At 57.5% G+C, this 21,748-nt stretch overlaps 2 protein-coding genes across 4 annotated transcripts; one reads left to right on the forward strand and one right to left on the reverse strand.

Annotated features, from left to right (window-relative positions):
* Positions 1–214: 214 nt before the first annotated feature.
* Positions 215–6,495, reverse strand: CYSRT1 (cysteine rich tail 1). Of its 3 annotated transcripts, none has more exons than XM_089534588.1 (2): positions 6,420–6,495; positions 215–3,561 (listed from the first exon to the last, which is right to left on the reverse strand). In XM_089534588.1, the coding sequence occupies exon 2, from the start codon at positions 3,506–3,508 to the stop codon at positions 3,044–3,046; it is 465 nt and encodes a 154-aa protein (XP_089390714.1). In that variant the 5' UTR covers positions 3,509–3,561; positions 6,420–6,495; the 3' UTR covers positions 215–3,043. The 3 variants fall into 3 exon arrangements, with proteins under 3 accessions (XP_089390714.1, XP_089390713.1, XP_089390712.1); XM_089534587.1 differs by lacking the exon at positions 6,420–6,495 and adding an exon at positions 4,828–5,219; XM_089534586.1 differs by lacking the exon at positions 6,420–6,495 and adding an exon at positions 4,306–4,386.
* An 8,945-nt stretch (positions 6,496–15,440) lies between these two features.
* On the forward strand, positions 15,441–18,049 carry RNF208 (ring finger protein 208). The gene is made up of 2 exons (XM_089536826.1): positions 15,441–15,629; positions 16,210–18,049. Exons 1-2 carry the CDS (start codon positions 15,441–15,443, stop codon positions 17,212–17,214), a joined length of 1,194 nt encoding a protein of 397 aa, XP_089392952.1. The 3' UTR covers positions 17,215–18,049.
* The last annotated feature ends 3,699 nt before the right edge of the window (positions 18,050–21,748 follow it).

Here is a 21,748-nt window from a genome sequence, read left to right on the forward strand (position 1 = left end):
CTTCAGGTTTTTTAAACAAAGCTGTGGCTTTATTTGGCTTGTGATATCACCAGAGGGATGGAATAACCCAGATGTAAACTAATAAAGTGTGTGTGTGTGTGTGTGTGTGTGTGTGTGTGTGTGTGTGCGTGCACGCGCGCGCACGCACGCAGATGTACCATTTACCTTCCAGGGCTGCTAACCTGTTGGTCAGGCACACACATTACTACTTTTTCTTTGTTGTTGTTTTAATTGCAATGCAGTGGAAAATGAAGTGGAAAGAGAGCAGCTGAACAAGACGGGTGAGGCTGAAGAATGCAAAAGAGCTGGAAAGAGAGCTGGAGGCAGCAGTGGCTGTCAAGAGCGATCACGCAGTGACCCTTGCAGGCAGCCCAGGCAACAGGAAAAGGTTCATTGCATGCTTCCGTTTCCTGGAAAAATAATTCCCCCCCCCCTTTTTGCAAAGAACAGGGGCCGGCAGTGGCCACTCTGGTCCCACCACATTCCTTGCCCCTTGGCCACTGAGGCTGCTTCTCGAGGTCACAGCATGAGCCCTCCTGTTTTAGCTATGTGCAGACCAAAGGAACAGGAAAGGCTTCTCTGTGGCCTTCCTTGGGGTCTCTCATATGATACTCCCTGACTCAGTTTTGCTCCAGGGAGGAGCCTCGCCAGGGCAAATGAGGAGCCACTCACTGACCAGTGGCATTGACAGATAGAACTACAACTCCCATTACCCTCCAAGCAACAACATATTGACAGGGATCTTGTACTGGGAGACTGTTTGTCTCTGCCATGTAAAGCACCCCTTTTGTCTCACCCCATACGGAGCACCAGCCTTGCACACAGAGAGACAGAAATGACACTCCCTAGCCTTTCCAAAACCTGTGCCTAACCAAAATCTGTGGTTAGGGTTAGGGCACTTTGTGGTGCCAGCCAGCCATCTAGCCAGGCCACCTTTGAGGGGCATCCAAATGCTCCATGTTTCTCAGGGGTTCAGAGGCTTGCTGAGCCAGGAAAATAAACCATCCTTTACTAAGGCAGCTCTTGCTTTGGAGGGAGTTGCAGGGAACAAGGGGGCTCCATCCTACCCAATGACTCCAGTTTTTACCCCACTGCCTTTAGCTTTCCAAAAACAGCTGCAAAGGAGGCCAAGTCCAGTGTCCCCCACTTAATGTAATTAAAACATCTAAATGTCTAACATGGAAAAGTGGGTATAAAAATAGCCCCTGCATCACCTTACCACTAGAAAGCAATGCCATGAACGCTTTTTCCCTCTTTTGCCTTCTAGGCTTTATTGCACGCTTCAGTCAACCCTACGGAGGCACTTCAGTCCTTTTCCTTGGCAGGAGGATCCATTTTCCAGCCCTGGGATCCAGGCAGCCTCTGGCCAGTGGGACAAGGCCCAGCAGCCCAGCCCAGCCAGCCTCTTCAGATAAACCGCCAGCACTTCTATCTTCCAGAATTACAAACCTCTTGCTCGACTGTCCAGAGCTGTGGAGCATCCTAATTTGGAGAAATCAAGAAACACCGCCAAAGGGGGCTCCAGTGACATGTACTTTGGGACTGGGAAACCTCTGGTCCAGGGCTGAGTGCAACCCTCCTGGGCTTCTCCATCGCACCATCCGCCGGGGACCTCCCAGCTTCCATACAGGGACTCCAAGATGGGGAATATGCCTCTCCTAAGAGCAAGAGGGGGAAAGTGCTTTCAATGCTTGGCCATGGAAATGCACTGGGTGCCCTGGGGCAAGTCACACTCTCCCAGCCTCAGAGGGAGGCAAGGGCAACCCTCCCCTTTGAACAAATCTTGCCAAGAAAACCCATGATGGCTCGCCTTAGGGTTGGCATAAGTCGGAAACAACTTGAAGGCACAGGATAGCATCAAGGCTTTCTTAGTGACAGGAAGACCTTGGAGCTACAGTTAGGCTTGTTATTTTGGGGGCCTCTCCTCCAGAACTTCTCTGGGATCTGATTCAGGGAGTGGGTCTCTTATGGGGGGAGGTTAAAGGCCCAGGGAGTGCCATGGCCAAGGGAGGCTCTCTGGGCCCCTCTTTCGGCTTGGCCTCCCCCAAGGCCCCACCCCAAAGGCCTGGAAACCTCCACAGAGTGACCTTTGAACCCTTCCTCCTAGGAATACTCCACTGGGCAGGGCAGGCCATGTTCTTGGAAAACCCCGGCGTGGCTGCAACAGAGGCACTTTCGGTTGAGATAAGGAAGGAGCAGAAACCTCCCCAGAATGTGGAAGAACGAGAGTCCCTGCCCTCAGTGCAGATCCTTGGAGAGGAGCAAACAAGGAGGAGGAAGCCGGCAGCACAAGAGCAAGGCCACCTGCAGAAGGAGAGGGACCACCAAAGGGGCAGCAGGTGGGCATTCAGACACAGAGCCCAGGGTGGCTTTGCAACGTCAGGAGCCTTAGGTGACCCAGCGGAAGGGTCTTCTTTTACCATCGCCCCCCACCTCCAGATCCACTCTCACTCCCAGCGTGATCTAGTCCCCACTGGCCATGCATGTGCCCAGGTGGCCCTCAGGGACACTCCGGGGGCTATGGACGCCTCCTCATGTTCCCCATCAAAGGGCTCTGGGCGCTTTTGCTTGGAGGACAAAAAAGGCACAGAAGAAGAGGTAGAAAAGTGAAGAACAAGAGGCCGCCAAGGTCCAGACTTGAGAAAGCCATTGGCACAGGTCTCCTCTTGGCTTTGGCTTTGGCTTTTGGCACACCTTCACCAGCTCCTGCTCAGATAAATAGATATATTCTAAACACCCTTATGATTGCCCCATATGGGCATGGTAGTCCATTCTTGCAGAGGGTTGCACAGGTGTCTTGAGAGCTGTTTTGTTCTGTTATTTTTCACTACCATCCCATTCACCTTTCCACCGGCTTTGGAAAATTTGCACCCAACAAGAGACCCCCCCCCAAATTAAAACTGGACTCTGGAGCCATTTGTGAGCCTGGAAAGTGTGTGTCCAAGTGTGCCTATGGGGGAAACGGCTGTCTTGTGGATCCGGTGCTGGAGGAAAGGCCAATTGAGCGCTGGCACAGAGTGGCCCTGGGTGAGCTCTGGGCGCTTTAGGAGACGACGCAGGGGCACCGCTTGCAGCAGGGAGAGCATTTCCGGCAGCAGGGGCAGCAACAGCAACAGCCTCCACCACCTCTGCCAACCCTGCCACCTGAACTCTCCGGAAAGGCCCCCGGATGGCTCTTCCAGTGGAAAGGCTCCGGAGAGGCCGCACTGGGCATCTGGAGGCTGGCATAGGGGTTGAAGGGTCGGGCCCATGACTCCCGCGTTGGGACTTTGGGACAGTAGGAGGCCGCCGAGGCTGAGGCTGATGCCTGGTGCAGGTGGTGGTCTGTGGCCTCTGGCTGCACCTTCTCCTGGGCGGTTGGGTAGCTGGGCAGGCTGCTGGGGTTGCAGAAGACAGTGCCCGGGGCCTGGTCCTCGCCCAGGTAGTACTTGAGGAACCCATCCTTGAGCTGCGCCCGAGGAATGGACACACTGGCATAGGGGTTCTCGATGGTCACCCCACGATCCATGGCTCGGCCCTGTCCTAAGGAGGAGAAGCCCTTCCAGAGGACCAGCTGATCACCTGGAAAAAAACAAGAGGGAGAAAGAGAAAGAGAGCGTCTTATGAAGCACCGTCTCTTTCCCAGCCCTAAACATGAAGGAGTCCTTTGGAAGCAAAAGGATGTGACTCACAGCAGCGTTGGCCTACCCTTTGCATCTCATACCTCTTTGTCCAGATATGCCAGGCATTTCGGTCACAGCATCTCCACATTCTTTACAACTCCTTTGCAAGGAAGGACACAACCTTGGTTTCCCCATACTCAGAGCTTGGGGGAAATGGCCCTTTTACTATTTTAACTACTGCTGGCAAAGGGACTCTGGGAGCTGTACACTCCACAAATCACCACCACCACCACCACCACCATCATCATCAGGCTATTTATTTATATCCTTCTCCCCCCTCCCCAAGATTAGTCATAATGATTGCAATCAAATAAAAGGCATACCAAAAACCAGTGTTCAAACCGAACGAACCAAGCCTATTAAAACATTTTTAAACACTAAAAGAGAGAAACCAGTAATTAAAAAGCATACAGCGCACCCTCTGACAGCCCTTTCCTTAAAAGCCTTATGGCCTGGCTTAAGCCCCCAAAGGCTATCCTTTCCAAATCTGCCCAGGCTCCAGGGACAACAGCTGAGGTCTCAAGATTTCATAAAACCTTAAAGAATCTTAGAGTTGGAAGGGACCCAAGAGCCACATAATCCAACCCTCTTCTGCCATGTAAGGATATACAATTACAGGACTCCCAAAAGATGCCCATCCAACCTCTGTTTGAAGGCCTCCAGAAAGGGAGAGTCCCCCGTCCTTTTCTTCTGCAGGACGTCCCTTCAGCTGTTTAAAGGTGGCTCTGTCCTGTTGTTTTCTCTTCTCAGGCTAAAAATACCCCGCTCCCTCAACGGTTCCTTCTAAGTCTTATGGCCCCAGTGGAATCTGAAAGAGGGAGGGCCCTGCTCTGAGCTCATGCCCCCAAGGGCCCCATCCGCCCACCCCAGCCCTCCATCCTTCCCCAGAGCCTTGAAAAGCCTGGCTCTCCTCTTCCTAATCCTGGCTCTCAGTTTCCCTGAGCGGAGGCTCCTGGGTCTCAAGGTGAGGAGGGGAAGGAGCTCTGCAACCGAAACCAACCTTTCCCAAACTTTGCATAATGGAACAACAGCAAACCTCTGGAAGATTCCAGCCATGCGCGCACACACATACACACAGACCCCACAGCCCTGGATGGAATGGAAGTAGTGCACCCTGGGTGCAAGACACACACACAGAGATTTGTGCTCCAGAATAAAAACTCACCTTCATTTGGTCTGCAGAAGACTCCAGTTCCAACAAGGTCTTTACAAACCCGAGCAAAGACCCCATTCCAGGCCCTGTCTCTACTCCTTCACCACCAAACCTTAACTCAGACTTTTCAGGTTAGGAACTGGGGTTGCTTACTTGCCAAGGGAAAAAAGGGCCTCAGAAATGAGGGTTCTCCTTATGACACACTCAGGCCAGTCCAAAGGAAGCCATGGTGACCCTTTGGACAAAGGCCCTGCAGATGGACAGGGTCTGGCACTCCTGGGTCACCCTGCCATCTTAGACCTTGGGCTAAAGACCAGCGGGAGGCCAGGCTGGCTGCTTGACCCACAAAGACAGCCTCACCTTCAGCTCAGCTCCTATCCCTACAGACCAAACCTCTTCCAGGAGGCACAGTTACGGAGGCTGAAGGGAAAGTTGGCATTGCCAGCCACAGCCCCCCAAGGCTGGGCCTTTGACCTCAGATTCAAAGAGGGGCGGCTGCCTGTTGGCATCCAGAGAAGCCCTTGGGCTGGGTCCAAAATCAATATTTTTGAGGTTTCCCCCTTGAGCCGCAAGGCCTCCTCCCTCCCTCTGCCATTACAGTAAGCTCTGGCATTACCTGTCCTGGTGCTATTTAAAGGCATCCCAAGATAAGGAGAGGCATGTGTACTTGGGGGGGGGGGGGAGCATGGAGGGTCCAGTTGGTTTTCAGGCCGGTCTCCAGGGATAAAGCATTGCTGCCTCACAGACCAAAGTCCATCCGGTGAGACTCCACCAAGATCCAGACCTTGGTTCCACTTTGTATGGACAGCGATTGCTCACACCTGTCTGAGGCCCAAAGCAGGTGGACCAGGAAGGCCTGGCCCACTTTCAGCCGCAGGGCGGGCAGCAATTCAACCAGGGAAGCTTCCCCCTGAAATGTTTGCCTGCCTTCCTTCCCATGAAAGCCCCATTTCTGCCTTGGAAGCAAAAGGGAGGGGAGGGAACAGGGCAAGCTCCCGAATATTGGCCCAGGAATCCGACCCTGATCCTCTGCCAACCAAAGTACCCAGACTCCAGGCCACAATGCGCCCTAAAGGGCGGCAGCAGCAGGAGAGGGGCACCAGGGGGCCTTGGTGGCCAGCCCTTCTTTCAGGGGATGCGATGGTCCCCCCAAAGGCAGGGCAGCAGAGGGCTGGCCAAAAGCAAGAACGGGGGGGGGGGGTCTATATGCCAGCCCTGCAGGAAGAATACAACAGGAAAGGGCTCTTGGAAAAGACTGGTCAAACTGATGGACAAGAGAAGCCTGGCGGCATCCCACCCTCCTCCTTCGCCCTGGCTTCAGAGCTGCCTTGGGAAGGAAGGTCCTGGCCCTGGATCCTCAGAAGAGATCCAGAGGATGGGCTCTTGGGGGGAGCAGGGGGCGCCCACAACCGCCTTGGCCTCCCTTCCAGGAGGGTCTCCTCCGCTATCACCTGAGAGCTGGGTTCAAGTCCGCCCAGGCAGGCGGCCCACCTTGCAGGGGCGGAGGTGGGGAGGGGACCCCCATCAAAGGAGCCCGAGGGGGGAGGCATGGGGCGGCGGTGGGGCTCTGGCTTTCGTTCGTTCATTCTTTCTTTCTTTCTTACCTGGCGGCGGGTCTGGAGTTGGCGTTCCTAACGCGCAACAGCTGCTGCCAATGCGGACGGCGCTCCTGCCGCTGCTCCGCTGGGCGTCCGGCCCGGACTGCCCTGGCTCCTCCCTCCCTCCCAGTCTCCTCCCTCCCTCCCTCCCTCTCTCTCTCTTCCAGCCAGTCCCCTCCTAGGAGTGCCTCTGAGCGTGTGCAGAGTGCCTTTGCAAGGGGAGGCTTTAGTCAGTTCCGCGGGGGCTGAGGAGGGGCTTTGAACCCTGGTCCGTCCTGAGGATGTTGGTGTCTGTGCCCCCCAAGCCCCCCGGAGGCCCCTGGAGCCCTTTCTTGGGCCGGGCTCCGCTCAGCTGCTGGACAGCGGCCTGGCCGGCCTTGGCTGCCCTGCTCCTCCTCCTCCTGCGGGCGCCGAGGGGCCGAGAGGGTGGCCTCCCCCAGCTCCCCCGGGGCTGCCTTCCAGGCTGAGCCCCAGCAGTTCCCGCCCTGCTCTCCAGAGGCAGCAGCCCCAGGGCCTTGGCCTCCATTGGGGGGGGAGCTTCCTCCTCGAGGGCTGCAGAGGAGCAGAGCTGGAGGAGGCAAGCAGGGCATCCCTCCATCCCTCCAGTGGGGAGTGGGGCCACTTCTGCCCTCCAAGCTTTCTTTTCCTCAGCTGCTTTCTTGATGTTCTGTTTGTCCATTTCCCTCTCAGAGTTCCCCAGGGTTTGTGCATCACCCTTTTCACAACCTTTCCACACTTGTGTGCAAAGGGAAACCTCCCAGCGCCCAGCAGCTCCCTTCCCTCATTTAGGCTGCATCCGCACTGAAGAAATAACCCGCTTTGGCACTGCTGTGGCTGCCATGGCCCAACGCTATGGGTTTCTGGCAACCACTCTGGGGCCACAACAAACTACAAACACCAGAATTCCATAGCATTCAGTCATGGCAGTTAAAGCGGTGTCAACCCGGATTATTTCTGCACTGCAGAAGCAGCCTTCCTCCCAAAGGTGCTGCAAGACCCAGACTTACAGGGCTGAGTCTTTGAGTTTCCACACTCCTGCGCCTCCTCTCTAACTCTGTGGACATTTTTTCCTTTGCTCAGGCCTCTTCCTCCTCCTCAGCAGTCCTTCAACCAACATTTAAGAGGGTGGTTGTGATGATGATGATGATGATGATGATGATGATGATGATGATGATGATGATGATGATGATGATTAGTGATGGAAGGGAGGGATGAAGGAAGAGGGTTGGAGGGAGAGATGAGGAGGAAAGGCCCTGCCTGGCACTGGGTTCAGGGGGGGGCAGGGACTGTTTTGGGGGCCGCTGGGGAAACGGAGAGAGAGGGGTCCCGGAGTCATGGCAGACCCCAAGGAGGCATGCCAAGGAAAGGGCCCATGCCCTCCCTGCCCCCAGCCTCATCCCGTCTCAAGGCCCCTTGGTGCTTTTTAGGTACATTTCCACAAAGGGCTTGAGGCCTGTTTTGGAGCGTACGAATTCCAGCGGCGCGATGGCCTCCATCCAACACTGAGGAGAAACCGGTCCCTTGATGGTGGGAAAAGAAAGCAAGAGAGGAGCTGGCTGGGCTTTGCAGAAGCAAATATGGGGATAATCCGAGAGGAGGGGCTCGGCTTTTGGAAAGGTCACTAGGCACCCATTCCACTGGAAAGGCCAGAAAGTCTGGTTTTCTGCTAAGAGACAAGCATCGTCTCTGTGCCTTTCTCCACATCCTAGTCTCTCTCTCTCTCTCTCTCTCTCTCTCTCTCTCTCTCTCTCTCTCTCTCTCTCTTTCCTTTCCCCATCTGCCTGTTCCTACATGGAAGCCCCTCACCTGCCCCAGGCATTCGGGGAGGCCAGCCTCCAATCCAGAGCCCCCCACAAAACCCCCCACCAGTTTTGATCTGGAGCAGACTGTGGCTCCCTCCCATCCCTTCTGCTCAGCTGCTGGGACGAATCTTGCCCAGACGGAGGGGTTCTCATTGAAGCCCATCAGCCAGCCACAGGTGGAAGATGGGTGCTCTTGGAAGAAGGCAGTGGGGCTTCTCTTCCAGGGGGTGGACTGGGTGGCCCTCAGGGTCTCTTCTGTCGCTCTGACTCCGAGCGCTCTGGCCATGCGCCCACATGCCCTGGCTCAAAGGTGTAGGGCATCCCTCTTACCCCCCACCCCAGAAATAGCCTCAGGGCAATCTAGGGGCCCCAATCCATGGGGTCAGCAGGCTATCATGACCCCCACCCAGCCAGACTTTCCTGGAGGTCTGCATGTGCTTTCATGTGCCAAACGCCAGAGGTCGCCACAGGCCTTTCCTTGGACCTCCAAGGTATACTGTGCCACTGGATGGGTTTTCCTGGCAGGCCTCAGAGCAAAAGGGACATCTTAGTGGCCTCTCCCTTCCCAACATGGTATATGGGGCAGCATCAGAAAGGACCTGTGTCCAGGTCTCCAGGGTCTAGGATGTGGTGCCCTTGGCAGCTTGGCCAGCTGCTCTCTGCTTTGGCACATGTGCCCCGGTGTGTGTGTGTGTGTGTGTGTGTGTGTGTGCTCCACAACTGCAACTATGCTTTAATGATAATAGCAAGGAGAAGAGGAAGTGGAGGAAGGAGAGATATGCTGAGGGCTTCTACCTGTTTTTAGTGGAAAGGAGCTGACAGAGAGGTATGCCATCCAGCCGCCATAGCAGTTCAGGAGAGCCTCACCTTCAAATGCTGGGAACAGATGCCTTTGTGCCCAGGAGGCATCTGGCTCTCCATTGATGGAGACCAAGCTCTGGTCTGCTATTATGTCTGTGCTTCTGAGTGTGGGTCCTGTGGATGAGGGCATGGAGGGACGAGGGCCATAGAAGGCAACCTTGACCCCCCCATCCCACCCGGTGCCCATCTTGTGGCCAGCCAGTTGCCTCTGTGCTCTGCTGGCACACGCTGGTGCCCCTTCCCCGCCTGCCAGGCTCTCTGCTATTTTTTGCCATGCATCCCTTTGGCTCCTTTTGCATCACTATGTGTCAACTCCACTGTCAAATAAATAAAGCCCTTCTCTCTTGAGCGGCCGGCTGAGGGAGGTTCACGGGATGGATGGTGGCCCTCTGGCCGGCTGGACACTCCAGAGGCAGCCGCAGAAGCCAGCCCAGCTGCTCAAGGGCCCCATCCTCATCCTTCAGGCATAGGAGAGGAAGGCCAGGCATTGTGGCTGCCCAGTGGGTGACCAGTGGGAGGAGGCCGGAGGATTTCCTCTCCTGGAAGATGGCCTTCTGCCTCCGTCCCACACGGGGAAGCCAGGGCAGACTCCCCCCAAGATGTCCCAATGGGGCTCTTGGACGGTCGGGCCCTGGGTCCCATGCCCCTGGCTGGAGGGATGGAGGCCTGTGGGCCAGAGTCCCCTTCGGCACTGGGCCCCAGGACCTCGATCTGTATATGTTTGCATAGGACTAATGGGGGGGCTTTGGGGGGACACTGGAGGGGGGACACATGATGCAGGCTTTGCTTCCTTTTGGTGCATAACCTCCCTCAGTGGCAGGAGCCATTTTGGAAGAGGCCTTCCAGGGACCTGGCAGGATCCCTCTTCTGCTCCGATCGTGGCCCTTGCTAGGCGAGATCCCTGCCAGCCCTTAGCAGAAAAACAAACTCTGTTGTCTTTCAAACAAAGGCACCCTACGTGACCTTCTCTGCTTCTTAAAGCCCCCCGCTTGTCCGCCTGTTGTGGGGAGTCACGCTGCACCATCTCTTTCTAGCCATCTGCAAAGGCCAGCTCAGCTGCAGTGGCTGGAGAGTGCCCACCCAGGAGAGTCTGGGCACCAAGAGCCAGCAAGCGCCAAGATGAGGCAAAGCCCAGGGGAGAAAACAAAGAGCCAGAGGAACAAGAGGGCTCTGTGTGCGAGAAAGGCCCACATAAAGCTGGGTGGGGAGGAGGAGGAAGACCAGGGCTGCCCCAGAGCCAGGCGGAGGCAGTGAGGAAGGTGGGCATCTGGGCCTTTGGGGGTGCCTCATTCTCACATGGACAGCCGGAAAACGGTGGGTCGGTGGGTGAGCAACATCAGAAGATGCACCCCCAGAATACGCAAGGCACTGGAGCCCAGAGCAGCTAGTCCAGCCTCCTTCCTTCCTTCCTTCCTTCCTTCCTTCCTTCCTTCCTTCCTTCCCTCCCTTGCTCTTCCTTGCCTCTCTTCCCCTTCCTCCCGATCATCTGGCCCTCAGAGGTCATCTGTCTGCAGCCTCTGCCCAACCTCCATGACCAGGAGCCGTTGAAGAGTCTCTCTTCCTCCTAGAATCATAGAATCATAGAGTTGGAGGCCATCCAGTCCAACCCCATTACGCCATGCAGGAAATCCAGATCAAAGCATCCCCATTGACAGATGGCCATCCAGCCTCTGTTTGAAGACCTCTAAGGAAGGAGACTCCATTACACTTCAAGGGTGTTTGTTCCACTGTCAAACAGCCCTTACTCTCAGGAAGTTCTTCCTAATGGTGAGCTGGAATCTCTTTTCCTGCAGCTTGCATCCATTGCTCCATTGGGTCCTAGTCTCTGGAGCAGCAGAAAACAAGCTGGCTCCCTCCTCAATATGACATCCCTTCAAATACTTAAACAGGGCTCTCATATCACCTCTTAATCTTCTCTTCTCCAGGCTGAACATCCCCAGCTCCCTGAGTCATTCCTCATAGGACTTTATGGTTTCCAGACCTTTCACCATTTTAGTGGCCCTCCTCTGGACACAGGGCTCCAGTTTCTCAATGTCCTTTTTGAACTGTGGTGCCCAGAACTGGACACAATATTATTCCAGGTGGGGCCTGACCAGAGCAGAATAGAGTGGCACTATTACTTCCCTTGATCTAGACACGATACTTCTATTGATGCAGCCTAAAATCACATTGGCCTTGTTAGCTGCCGCATCGCACTGTTGACTCATGTTCAACTTGTGGTCTACTTGGACTCCAAGATCCCTTTCACATGTACTTTCATTCAGCCAGGTGTCCCCCATAATCCTATATCTGTGCATTTCATTTTTCTGCCCTAAGTGCAGTACCTTACATTTCTCCGTGTTGAATTTCATTTTGTTAGCTTTGGCCCAGCTTTCTAGTCTATTCAGGTCATTTTGAATTTTGATCCTGTCCTCTGGAGTATTAGCTATTCCTCCTATTTTGGTGTCATCTGCAAATTTGATAAGTATGCTCCCAATTCTGTCATCCAAGTCATTGATAAAGATGTTGAATAGCCCTGGGCCCAGGACAGAGCCCCACTGGACACCCCACTGGTCACTTCTCTCCAGGATGAAAAGGAGCCATTGTTGAGCACCCTTTGGGTTCGGCTGGTCAACCAATGACAAATCCATGTCACAGTTGCCTTGTCTAGCCCACCTTTTACAAGCTTGTTTGCAAGAATGTCATGGGAAACCTTGTCAAAGGCCTTACTGAAATTGAGATATACTACATCCACAGCATTCCCTTCATCTACCATGATGGTTATTTTATCAAAGGAAGAGATAAGGTTTGTCTGGCAAGACTTCTTTCTCCAAAACCCATGTTGCCTTTTTGGGATTATGGCATTGCCTTTCTTTCTCTTCTTTCTGGAGTTTTAGGAAACTGCACTCCTCTTTTCGGATCCCTTAACCCTCACCTCCTTTTCACAATGGTTATTTTCCCACTTCTCCTACTTGTATCCCATCTTGCCCTAAACATGGACTCAAAAAGGCAGCTTATGGGAAATTACAAATGAAAAAGGGGAGATTTAGTGTCTCCTAAACTGTAAAACAATGATCAAATTTAAAAAGTGAGCGAAAGCAAGGCTCAAGGTCTTAAGCAGAAGCAGCCCAAGCTTCACTGAAGAGCAGCATCCAGAAAACACAGGTGTCTTTCTTTCCCCTTCTTTCTCCTCAACAACCTTTATTTTGTTCATATGTATATTCAAGTATTTCTAAGCTGTCTATCAAAGGCCTGGGGGGGGGGCTTTCCAAGAGCGGAGGGGAGAACCAAGAAGGAAGAAAGCCCAGATGTTGGCTCTGGTGGCCTCCTTGGGGGAAACATAGCCAGGAAAGGTGGGATTGGAGGTCGTTTTGGTGTTCTTTGTGTCTCTCTGGAAGTGTGCCGGGTGAGAGTCACGTTCCCCAGGGAAGGCAGAGAAGTGGGGAGGAGGCCCCAGGGCCGCTGGTGGGCCCTCTCTAGACAGGCAACCCATGGACAGCATCCCACCAGGCGCTGGAGGAAGCAGGCCCCTCGGAGCTTGGCTTGCGCTGCACATCCCAGCCTCCAAGGACGCCTTGTGTTGGTTGTCCTCCTGAAAATCTGGATGAAAGCAGCCCCTGTGCCAGCCTCCTCTAACTGCTCCCAGCCACAGCATGAAAGGAACACAGGTCAACTGAGCCTGAGCGGAGCAGAGGCAGGTGGCAGCCCAAGCAGACCCAGCAGCTCAAGGGCCAGAGGACATGGCAGCCCTGGTTTGGGCGCTGGGGGAGGCCCCTTCCTTGCCCAGGAAGCTCTGGAAGAGGCTTGCCAGGAGCCAGGGCCACGGCAGCATCTTCCCAAGGAGGCGGCCTTTGGGGGGGAGATTCTGGGCCTGGCTTGGCTCCTTCTCCCTTTCCTTGCCTTTGTTCTGGTTCCCTTCTGCTCCAGTAGACCTTGCCAGGCCTGAGCTGCTTTGCTGGGGCCTTGGGGCCTTTCTCCTCTCTGGAGAAGGCGAGCGAGGGGAGGCTCAGGGCCGGCTCTTTCCTGCCCCGTCCCTCTGGACCAGGCTCCCAGGGAGCAGGGTTGGGCGGCGGGGCTGCTGCTTCTCTGGCCCTGGAAGAAAAGCAGGCCAAGGGGCGGAAGGGGGAAAGGGCCAGAGCCAGATGCCTGGGCAAACAGGACAAACTCCTTTGGGGCTCAGTGTTTGTGTGTTTTGGGGGAAGCGCTGGCGCTTGCTTTAGCCGGAAGGACAGGTTTTCCAGAGGGGGGCAAGGCTGGCGTGCCTCTGAGCTGGTGCAGAGTGCCTTTCCCTCAGCCCCCCGGGAGGCCGGCTTCCCAGGCCCTGCTCTCTCCCTTCTTTGGGGGAAGAGGTTCATGCCATTTGAAGGGTCGCTTGGGTAGCTTTTCAGTTGTGCTGCGCTTCAGACAGAATCACCACCACCAGCAGCAGCACCAAGAGGAGCTTCCCTGCGAGCCCCATCCTGCCCTGCCATTGCCAGGCTGCATGGCCGGGGCTGAAGGATGCTGGGGGGGAGGTGGGGGGCTCTTGCCACGAACCCTTTGAAGTGGGGCCCCTGGAGCCTGCTTCCTGGCGGCGGAAGGGGCCCTTGGGGGATGCCCTCCCCGGAGAGTCCTACCTGGCAGGGAGGGCGTTGCAACTGGAGCTGGAGCTGGGGGCGGGGAGGGGGCCCTTAAGCCCCTGCCTCTCCCTCTGTCCCGGGGGGGGGCTGCGAAGGGGCTGGACCCTTTCTGGGAGGGAGGGAGGGGGAGGCGCTACGGCCGAGGCAGAAGAGCAGCAGCAGCAGCAGGAGGAGGAGGAGGGAGGCAGCGACGGAGGGACCGCATTGCTGCGCTCACTGCGGAGGAAGAGCAGCAGCAGCAGCAGGGGGAGGAGGAGGAAGGACGGAGGGAAGGAGGGAGGGAGAGAGAGAAAGAGGGACCCTCCCCGCCGAGCCTGCCTCCCCCGCAGCCTCCCCAGAGGGACCCTCCTGTCGCCAGAGCCAGAGGAAGAGGAAGAGGAGGAAGGCCCCGGCCCCATCTGGCTCTCCGGGGGTCTCCAGGTGAGCAGGCGCAGCGCTGGGGTCGGGTTTGGGGGATCCTCTTTCCCTCCGGGGCAGAAGGGGGGCAGAAGGGGCGAGGAGGAAGACCCCTCCAGGGATGCCGTGCCGAGAGGGCGAGGGGCTGGGGCTCTCCCCAAGCCCCCTTGAGTCCTGGGGGTCGCCCTCCCGAGAAGCGCAGCCCCCTTTGGCCCCAGAGGAGAAGCCAGGGGCGCCCTTTGCCCGGGCCTCGGCCGCAGGGCCTGCTCCTGCCAGGGAGAGAAGATGCCCAGGTGCCCCTCTCCCCCGATGCCCTTCCCTGGCGAGGATTGGGGCAGCGGCGGCAGCCTTGGGGAGGGAGGCCTGCCTTTGGGACCTTGGGGGCCTCCATCTTTCGGGAAAGGGGGCCTGGCCCGGGCAGAGCAGCCCCAGGGGCCCTTCCGGAGGGTCCAGGGTCCAGGGGCAGGGCCCACTCTGGGCTCCAGTGCCAACTGCAGGCGGGGTTCAGGGCTCAGGGCTGAGGCGCCATCCCCAAAGAGGCCCAGCACCTCGGACAGCGCCCCAAGGCCCAGGCTGGCACCCAGGGGGCAGGCAGGCTGGCAGGCAGAGCCTTGGGGCCTCTGCAGGGCCTGGTCAGCCTCCTCGGGGCCCAGGCAGGGCAGCCAAGGGCCAAGGCTCCCATCTGGGGCTCCTTGTGGTCTCTGGGGAGAGGAAGACGCTCGTGGGGCCCTTGCTGGCCTGGCAGAAGTGGGGGGCAAAAGACGGAGAGGGGGCTGCAGGAGTTGTCCCTCAGCGTGGCAGGACTAGCACCAATGGTGAGACTTGCAGTGGGGCAGGATGGGGGGCTTTGCAGCCCTTGCTTTGAGGTGTGAGGGGGGCTGCTGGCCTGAGCCTTCCCTGAGAGACCCCCCCCCCGTATGGTCGTCCTCGGAGGGGTCCAAACCCCCTCTGCCCCTCCAGCCCCTTCCTTTGGGCGCCACTCCGCACATGCTCAGGGACAGCTGGCCTCTCCTGCTGCCTCTGCATTGGAGCCTGCTCTGCCTGGGTCTGTCTGTGTGCAGAGTGTCAGAGAGCGGCTTCCTTCCTTCCTGTTGCGGCGCATTTCATAACCCTGGCGGCTTCTGGCGAGAGAGAGGCTGCCAGAGGTTTTGGGGAGGCTCCAGTGTGGGGTGGACCCCTTCTCTCTTCCGAAGGGGGCCCTTAGCCATCCAGTGGCCTGGAGTGGGAGTGGGGGGTTCTGGGAGCTGAAGGCCCACAGCTCCATGGAGGGCCAGAACCTGGGAGGAATGCAGTGCCTTAGGAGACCCATAGGCTCTTTTGGGGAGAAGGAGGATTTGCAGGGAGGCTCTCAATGTGGGGCAGGCGAAAGGATGCTGCAGCTGGGCAGGTGGCAGGGTGTTCACCTGAAGGCACAAAGCAGGCTCCTGGGTTACACAGAGCTCCTGCTTGAGAAGGGAAGAGAAGAGCGCCGCTGGCGTGGAGACTGCCATGCTCTGAGCCTTGCTTTGGATTTTTCAGACAGACAAAAGAACTTGCTGGAGGCCAAGCAGAGGCAGCGGGTGAGGCCTCTAGGCCTGCAAACAAACATGGTCAGGGTTTTTAAAAAGCCGTTCCTTTGCTTCCTAGGCAGACCTTGAGGGCCTGGGAGTGAGGGCAGAAGAACTGGGCCCCTGCTTTGAGGACGGACGGACAGAAGGACAGACGGATGCCCACCGGTCGGATGCCCACCACCTGAGCCGGACCCTCCCTGGCGCTCCTAGGGAAGGGAGAGGGAAGGCAGGCCCTGCGTTGGAGTCTCTGGACAGAGGTTGAGGTCAGAGCTCAGGAATTCAGCAAGCGCATTCTTCTTCTTCTTCTTTGGCCTCCAAAGGCAGGACCATCTCAGATATAAACAGGAGTCCAGGCCCCACAAAGGAACAGGAGTGGAGCCTGCCAGCCGGCCCTGCCAGCTGGATCTGTCCTTGACTCACCTTCCGCCAAGGGGCCTTAGCCCCCACTGCCAAAATCCCTCCACCTCAGCTTCCTTGCCCGGCAGCCAGGGGCCTGTGCTGCTGAACTCTCCAGGACACAACTGACCGGGGGTGTCCCAGGACCGCTGACTTCTCCCAGCTGGGACTGCTCATGACCCCCTGGGCCTAGCCTTGGCCCAGGAAGGACTCCCCCTCCCCACCCGCCCCTCCTGCCCCAGAAGCAGCCATTTTTGCCGCCTGGGGCCCACCATGCGCCCCTGTGGGTGCTGCTCCGGGGGCTTTCTCCAGCGCTGCCGCTTCACGGCCCGCGCCCGCTTCAAAGCCCGGCCAGCCGCCTAGCCCCATCCAGGAGGGCCTGGGGGAGGCCCGAGCCCCCGAGAGCAACAACGTTCGGAGCCTCCTGATGTCATGCCTGAAGGGGCAGCAGGTCATCCTCAAGATGGAGGCCATGAAGATCATCCACCCGGAGAAGTTCCCCGAGCGCCAGGGGGGGACCTCCCGCTACGCCCCGGCCCCCCGACGCGACCCCCCACTGGCGGCCAAGCGGGCCTGGCCCTCCGAGTCGGAGATCATCGTCAACCAGGCCTGCGGGGACCTCCCGGCCCTGGATGGCCCCCCTGGCCCCCTCAGCCTCTCACGGACACCCCCCCTGCCCCGGCGTGAGCGGTTTTACCCGGGACCTCGCCGAGGGGGCTCTGACCTCTGCTACCACCGGCCCCCACCCCCGCCCCCGCCGGCCTCCTCTTCCTCTTCCCCGGACGAGGTGATCGTCAACCAGTACGTGCTGCACCCCTCGGCCCCCTGTGAGCCCCTGGAGTGCCCCACCTGTGGCCACACATACAACTTCACCAACAAGCGCCCCCGGATCCTCTCCTGCCTCCACTCGGTCTGCGAGGAGTGCCTGCAGATCCTCTATGAATCCTGCCCCAAGTACAAGTTCATCTCCTGCCCCACCTGCAAGCGGGAGACTGTCCTCTTCACCGACTATGGGCTGGCCGCCCTGGCTGTCAACACCAGCATCCTCAACCGGCTGCCAGCAGAGGCCTTGGCCGCCAGCCAGGTCCAGTGGAACAGTGAGGCCGACCGCAGCTGCTACCAGACCTTCCGCCAGTACTGCGGGGCCGCCTGCACCTGTCGTGTCCGAAACCCCCTCGCCTCCTGCACCATCATGTGAGATGACCACCTGCCCAGCCGGCCGGACAACGACACCTCTGCCCCGGTTCCACCCACACCCTCCCGCCACCCTTCCAGGCCGTGGGGCTGACCGCACGAGTGGAGCCTCTGTCGGCTCCTCCTGGAAGACATAGCTGCAGACCTCGCGAGCCGAGCCTCTCTGCTGGCAAGTGGTGGCCTTTTGGTGGCAAAAGAAGGAGAGTCTGTGGGGCTTCTGGGTAGAGGCACTGCTGTGACGTTCTTTGTAGTGAGACTGGGCTCTGTGCACAGGATGGAGGGAGTTCCCTCAGGAAGAGTAAGGGGTCCTTTGATGCAACTGCCCCACAGCTGCCCCCCCCTCATCCCAGCCCTCTGAGCCCCCAACTGCCCCACTCGCCTCTGGGGTTGTGTCTCCAGTGGCCCCTTTCCATCCTGCTGGTCACAGAGACCCAGTGGTGGCCTTGGCTGCCAGTAGGAGGAGATGGCCGTGAGGGACTGACCGGAGGCCAGGCAGGGCCTGTGCTGAGAGCCAAACTGGATGCCCGCCCTAAGTTATTTGCCAAAGCTTCCGTTTCTGTGGCCAAGAATTTTGGGCGCCCAAATCCATGCTGCTGCCAAACAAAAGCAAGTTGCCAAGGGACGGTATTTTTGGAGCTGCCTGGGATTCCTGCCTCGGCTTCTCTTCCAGGGAACTGAAAAACGAAGAACAGGGGTTTCTTCTTTTTCTTCCTCCTCTTCTTCCTTCCTTCCTTCCTTCCTTCCCCCAATTCCTCGTTTTGGAGGATCGGGGCTTCTGAGCACTGTTTCAGAGACAGATCCTGTTGGCCCCTTTGCACCCAATAAAACAGATTCCGGTTGCCACCCTCCATCCTCCTCCTTGGGTTGCCTCCGGGTCAGAAGGCCCTGATCCAGGAGCTGGCTGTGTTCGTCCCACTAGTGATGCCAAACCACCTTCCAGGTTCGGTGGTCGGAGTGTAGAGGGTCTCCATCCGACTCTCATTCTGCAAGGTTTCAGGAGCAACCTGAGCCCAAAGAGAGACCTGTTTGCAGGAAAAGGGTCCGGCGTCCCAGCTGGAGGGGGCCAGGGTGTGTGCGTGTGTGAGTGGGTCGGTGGGTGTTTTCGGAGGGGAGGGGAGACGATCTCCCTCGCAGGGCTGGTTTTTTGAGGGCCAACATTCGCAAAATATTTTTTGTTTCTTCCAAGCAAAAGAGAAAAAGCCATAATTTCCTAAAAGTCCTGTGGAGAGCGAAGTAGACCAATGATCTTGTAGTAGAGAGGTTCTGCAAGCGAGGCTCTGCTGCACCTGGCCATCCAGCATCCCTTGGGCTTATTGCAGAACTGCCACAGGAGACCAGAGAAGCCCCTGTCTGTGTCCCTGTAGCCAGACGCAGGCCAAGGACATTAGTGGCTGAAATGCAGTCATTTTGCATCTACTATGGGGGCAGAACCCAAGGCTTCCCCTCCGGTTCTCCTCCAGCCACAGGACTACTGGAGGGCATGGAATAACTCTGTGTTAAGTCGGGGGGGGGGGGGGGGGCTTTGGTCATTGCAGGGCCAGGAAGGAATGCCAACCTCTGTAATGATCCCCCCAAAGTATGCACACTTAAAGTGGGCTTTTGCTGGCATGTACCATTCACAGAAGGCTGGCCTGTGTGCGTTGTATTGGGAACGCTGAGCTCCAGATCCAAGGAGGCAAAGAGGAGGGTGGGCAAGGCAGGTGGCAGCTCCTGAGAGGTCTTTCCCATTGGAGTTTGGACCCGTCCCAGGATGGGATTCAAAGGATTGCTTCTGTCTGTTGAATTCTAGTGGAGAGAACTGGGAGGAATCGGGTGTGGACAGAACCAGCCTCTTCCATGGGCTTTTAAACCTCTGTTAGACAGGCTTGGTCCCCTCACAGTTCCTCTGATGCAAAGAGGCATGGAGCTACGCTTGCTGAGGCCTCTGGAGATGAAACCACCAGGGCCCAGAGAAGGCCTCCAAATGCCCCATGTCCCACCACCTAAAAACTCTGGTTTTAGGCCCAGGGAAGGGGCTGGCAAGGAACTCCGGCCAGTCGCTGTGGCTGCAGAGACACACACCCACACACTGGGCACCACCTGCCAGTTTCTCTGGCTGCCAGCCACACTGATGCTCCTCCTCTTCATGTTTTCTATCTGGTCTTGTTAAACTCCAACCAAACCTCCCAAATAAAGATACACACTGAACCAAAAAGTAGACCAAGTGACCCACTGAGCCATCTCCATCTCAGGACGCTGGAAGCGGTGGGGCTGGGTGGGGTGGGTAGGTGGGTGGGTGGGTAACCGGGCCGGAGACAAAGATGGGCCTGGTCCAAGGTCCAAAGGGTGGAGCTGGCACCCCGATGGTGTGGGGAAAGGCAAGCAGTCAGCAAGGAGCCAGACTCGCCAAACCTGCCTCTGGACTGCAGGCTCCAACCAATTCCACAGCCATTGCCGTGGGCAGCTTTCACACCCTCTCTTCATCTTTCTCCATTTCCAGCCTGCATTGGCACCAAAGGGGTGCTGGTGGTGTTCATGGGCTGCTTGGTGTCTCATGTACCAGGGTAAGGGTGGCAGATTTGAAAAGCCAACCAGGTTTCCAGAGGTCAACAAAAACCCTGGGAAGGAGGAGTGTTGGTGAGAGGGTTGGAGGCTGGCCAGGATCATGCCCAGCCAGGGTGGCACTGGGGAAGATGCATGTGTTTGCGTATGTGCATGTGGGGCTGTGACAGTGCCACCACTCCCCTCTCTTTCCCTTCCCAGCAAGAGTCTCCTGGGAGCAATGCCCGCAGCATCCGTTTCCCTGGCACTTTGCAAACATTGCTTCCCAGCCTCTGTTTCTTCTGGAATGGTCCCTGCCAGGAGATTTGGTGCCAGGAGGGACAATGGAAGAGCCAAAGGGGCAGCCGCCCAGTTTGGCAGTGCCAAGGGCTGATGTTCAGTCAGCTTACTCAAGAGTAAGTCTGACTCAAAGGGGGGAACCGCATGCTCTCTGCCTGGCGGAAACTTATCAGGGGTTCATGGTTGTCTGGCATCCTGGCCTGAGGGAGCTCTACTTCCTATTATCCCCCATCAGTCTGCCCAGTGATGAGGAATGATGGGGGTTGGCCACCTGGAGAAGTCATTGACCAGACCAGAAGGGCCTACTTTGGCTGGGTGCAGCCTTCGGGGCCCTTCTTTGACTTTTGAACAGCTTTGAATGTCTCTTCCATGCTCAGCTGCAGCCTGACTCCAAATAAGGAGCCAGTGGCTCCTGCGCAGTTGCGTATTGAGTCCTGTGTGTGTTGCGTGGGGTATTGCAGTGGCATCTGGAGGGCCAAAGGGTCAAATCTGAACAGGCAGCAGGATGCCCTCGGTTGCCTGGGTGGTGCTTCCCTTTCCTTCCTTCCTTCCTTCCTTCCTTCCTTCCTTCCTTCCTTCCTTCCCAGGCTGCCTCTGTGTGGGCAGTGATGCTCTGCACTTGGCTGGGCTGTGATTCAATTAGTCCCCGAAGGCCTCCTCCCTCATCATCCAAACAAGCAAGCAGGGCCTGCAGGCAAGGCCTCTTTGAATGACCCTTAGGACTGGGAGGGAGGATGCGTCCTTCGTGGCTGGGAATCCTGCGCAGGGGACACTGTCTGGCCCTGGGGGTTATCCTTTCCCAGTCCTCCAGAAGCTGCACCTGTCTCCCCTGCCCTGCCCTGCCCTGCCCTGCGAAGGCCGCTTCCCTTTCCCCAGAGCCCCAGCAACCTTTTGTTAGCCTTGTGGACTTGGGAGCTACTGCTCTTGCCTGCCCTTTGCACTTCTGCCTGGAGTCTGCAACCCTCCCCAAACAACAGAGTCCCAGGCTGGTGCATTGGCAAGGTGGCCCTCTCTTGAGAAAGCCCAAAGAACGGGGGAGGCTCTGAAGAGGGGAGAGGAGGCACCTGGGCCGGATGGGGGGGCAGGATGCGGCCGGATGCCCTTTGACCCCGAGGCCCCCATCCAGAGGGGAGAAGAGGGGCCTCCCATCCTCCTTCCATCTTTCTGCCTCTTTCTTTCTCTCTCTCTCTCTCTCCTCCTCTCCCGGCTGGTACTGCAAAGCTGCTCCTGCGTGTTGCTGGGCAACTACCCATCCTGGGCACCAATCCCGCTCTTGCAGGGCCTCCATGTGCCACGTGTGGCTCCGCATGTGCTGGGGGGGGGCATGGCAAGCCCCCCTTCTTTGGGTGGCTCCAGAGAGGCTTGGCACGTTCCTGCCTCCCTCTGGCACAAAGGCTGCCTGGGCAGCTGGCAGGAGCTGTGCTTGCTGCGCTTGGGCTGTGGCTGGAGAGCTGGGCATCGTGGCCTCGAAGCCCCCTCCTCACTGCCACGCTTTGCGGGGGCACTGCTGGAGACCCAGAGGGAGAAGCACATGCAACCGGGCCCAGTGTGAATGCTGCAAGCACAGAGAGAGAGAGAGAGAGAGAGAGAGTCTTGTGCAATAGGGCATTTTGCAAGATGGAGATGGAGGCCAAGCCAAAAGAAAGGCTCCTTCCTCCTCCGGCACCAGCCCTGCAGGCTTTGGCTAGCAGGGAGGCAGAGGGAATCATTGCTCATGG

The sequence above is a fragment of the Sceloporus occidentalis genome, unplaced genomic scaffold (genome assembly GCF_023333645.1).
Source record: "Sceloporus occidentalis isolate IW3139 unplaced genomic scaffold, rSceOcc1.0.p SCAF_8, whole genome shotgun sequence".
In the NCBI taxonomy this organism is placed as follows: Eukaryota; Metazoa; Chordata; class Lepidosauria; order Squamata; family Phrynosomatidae; genus Sceloporus; species Sceloporus occidentalis.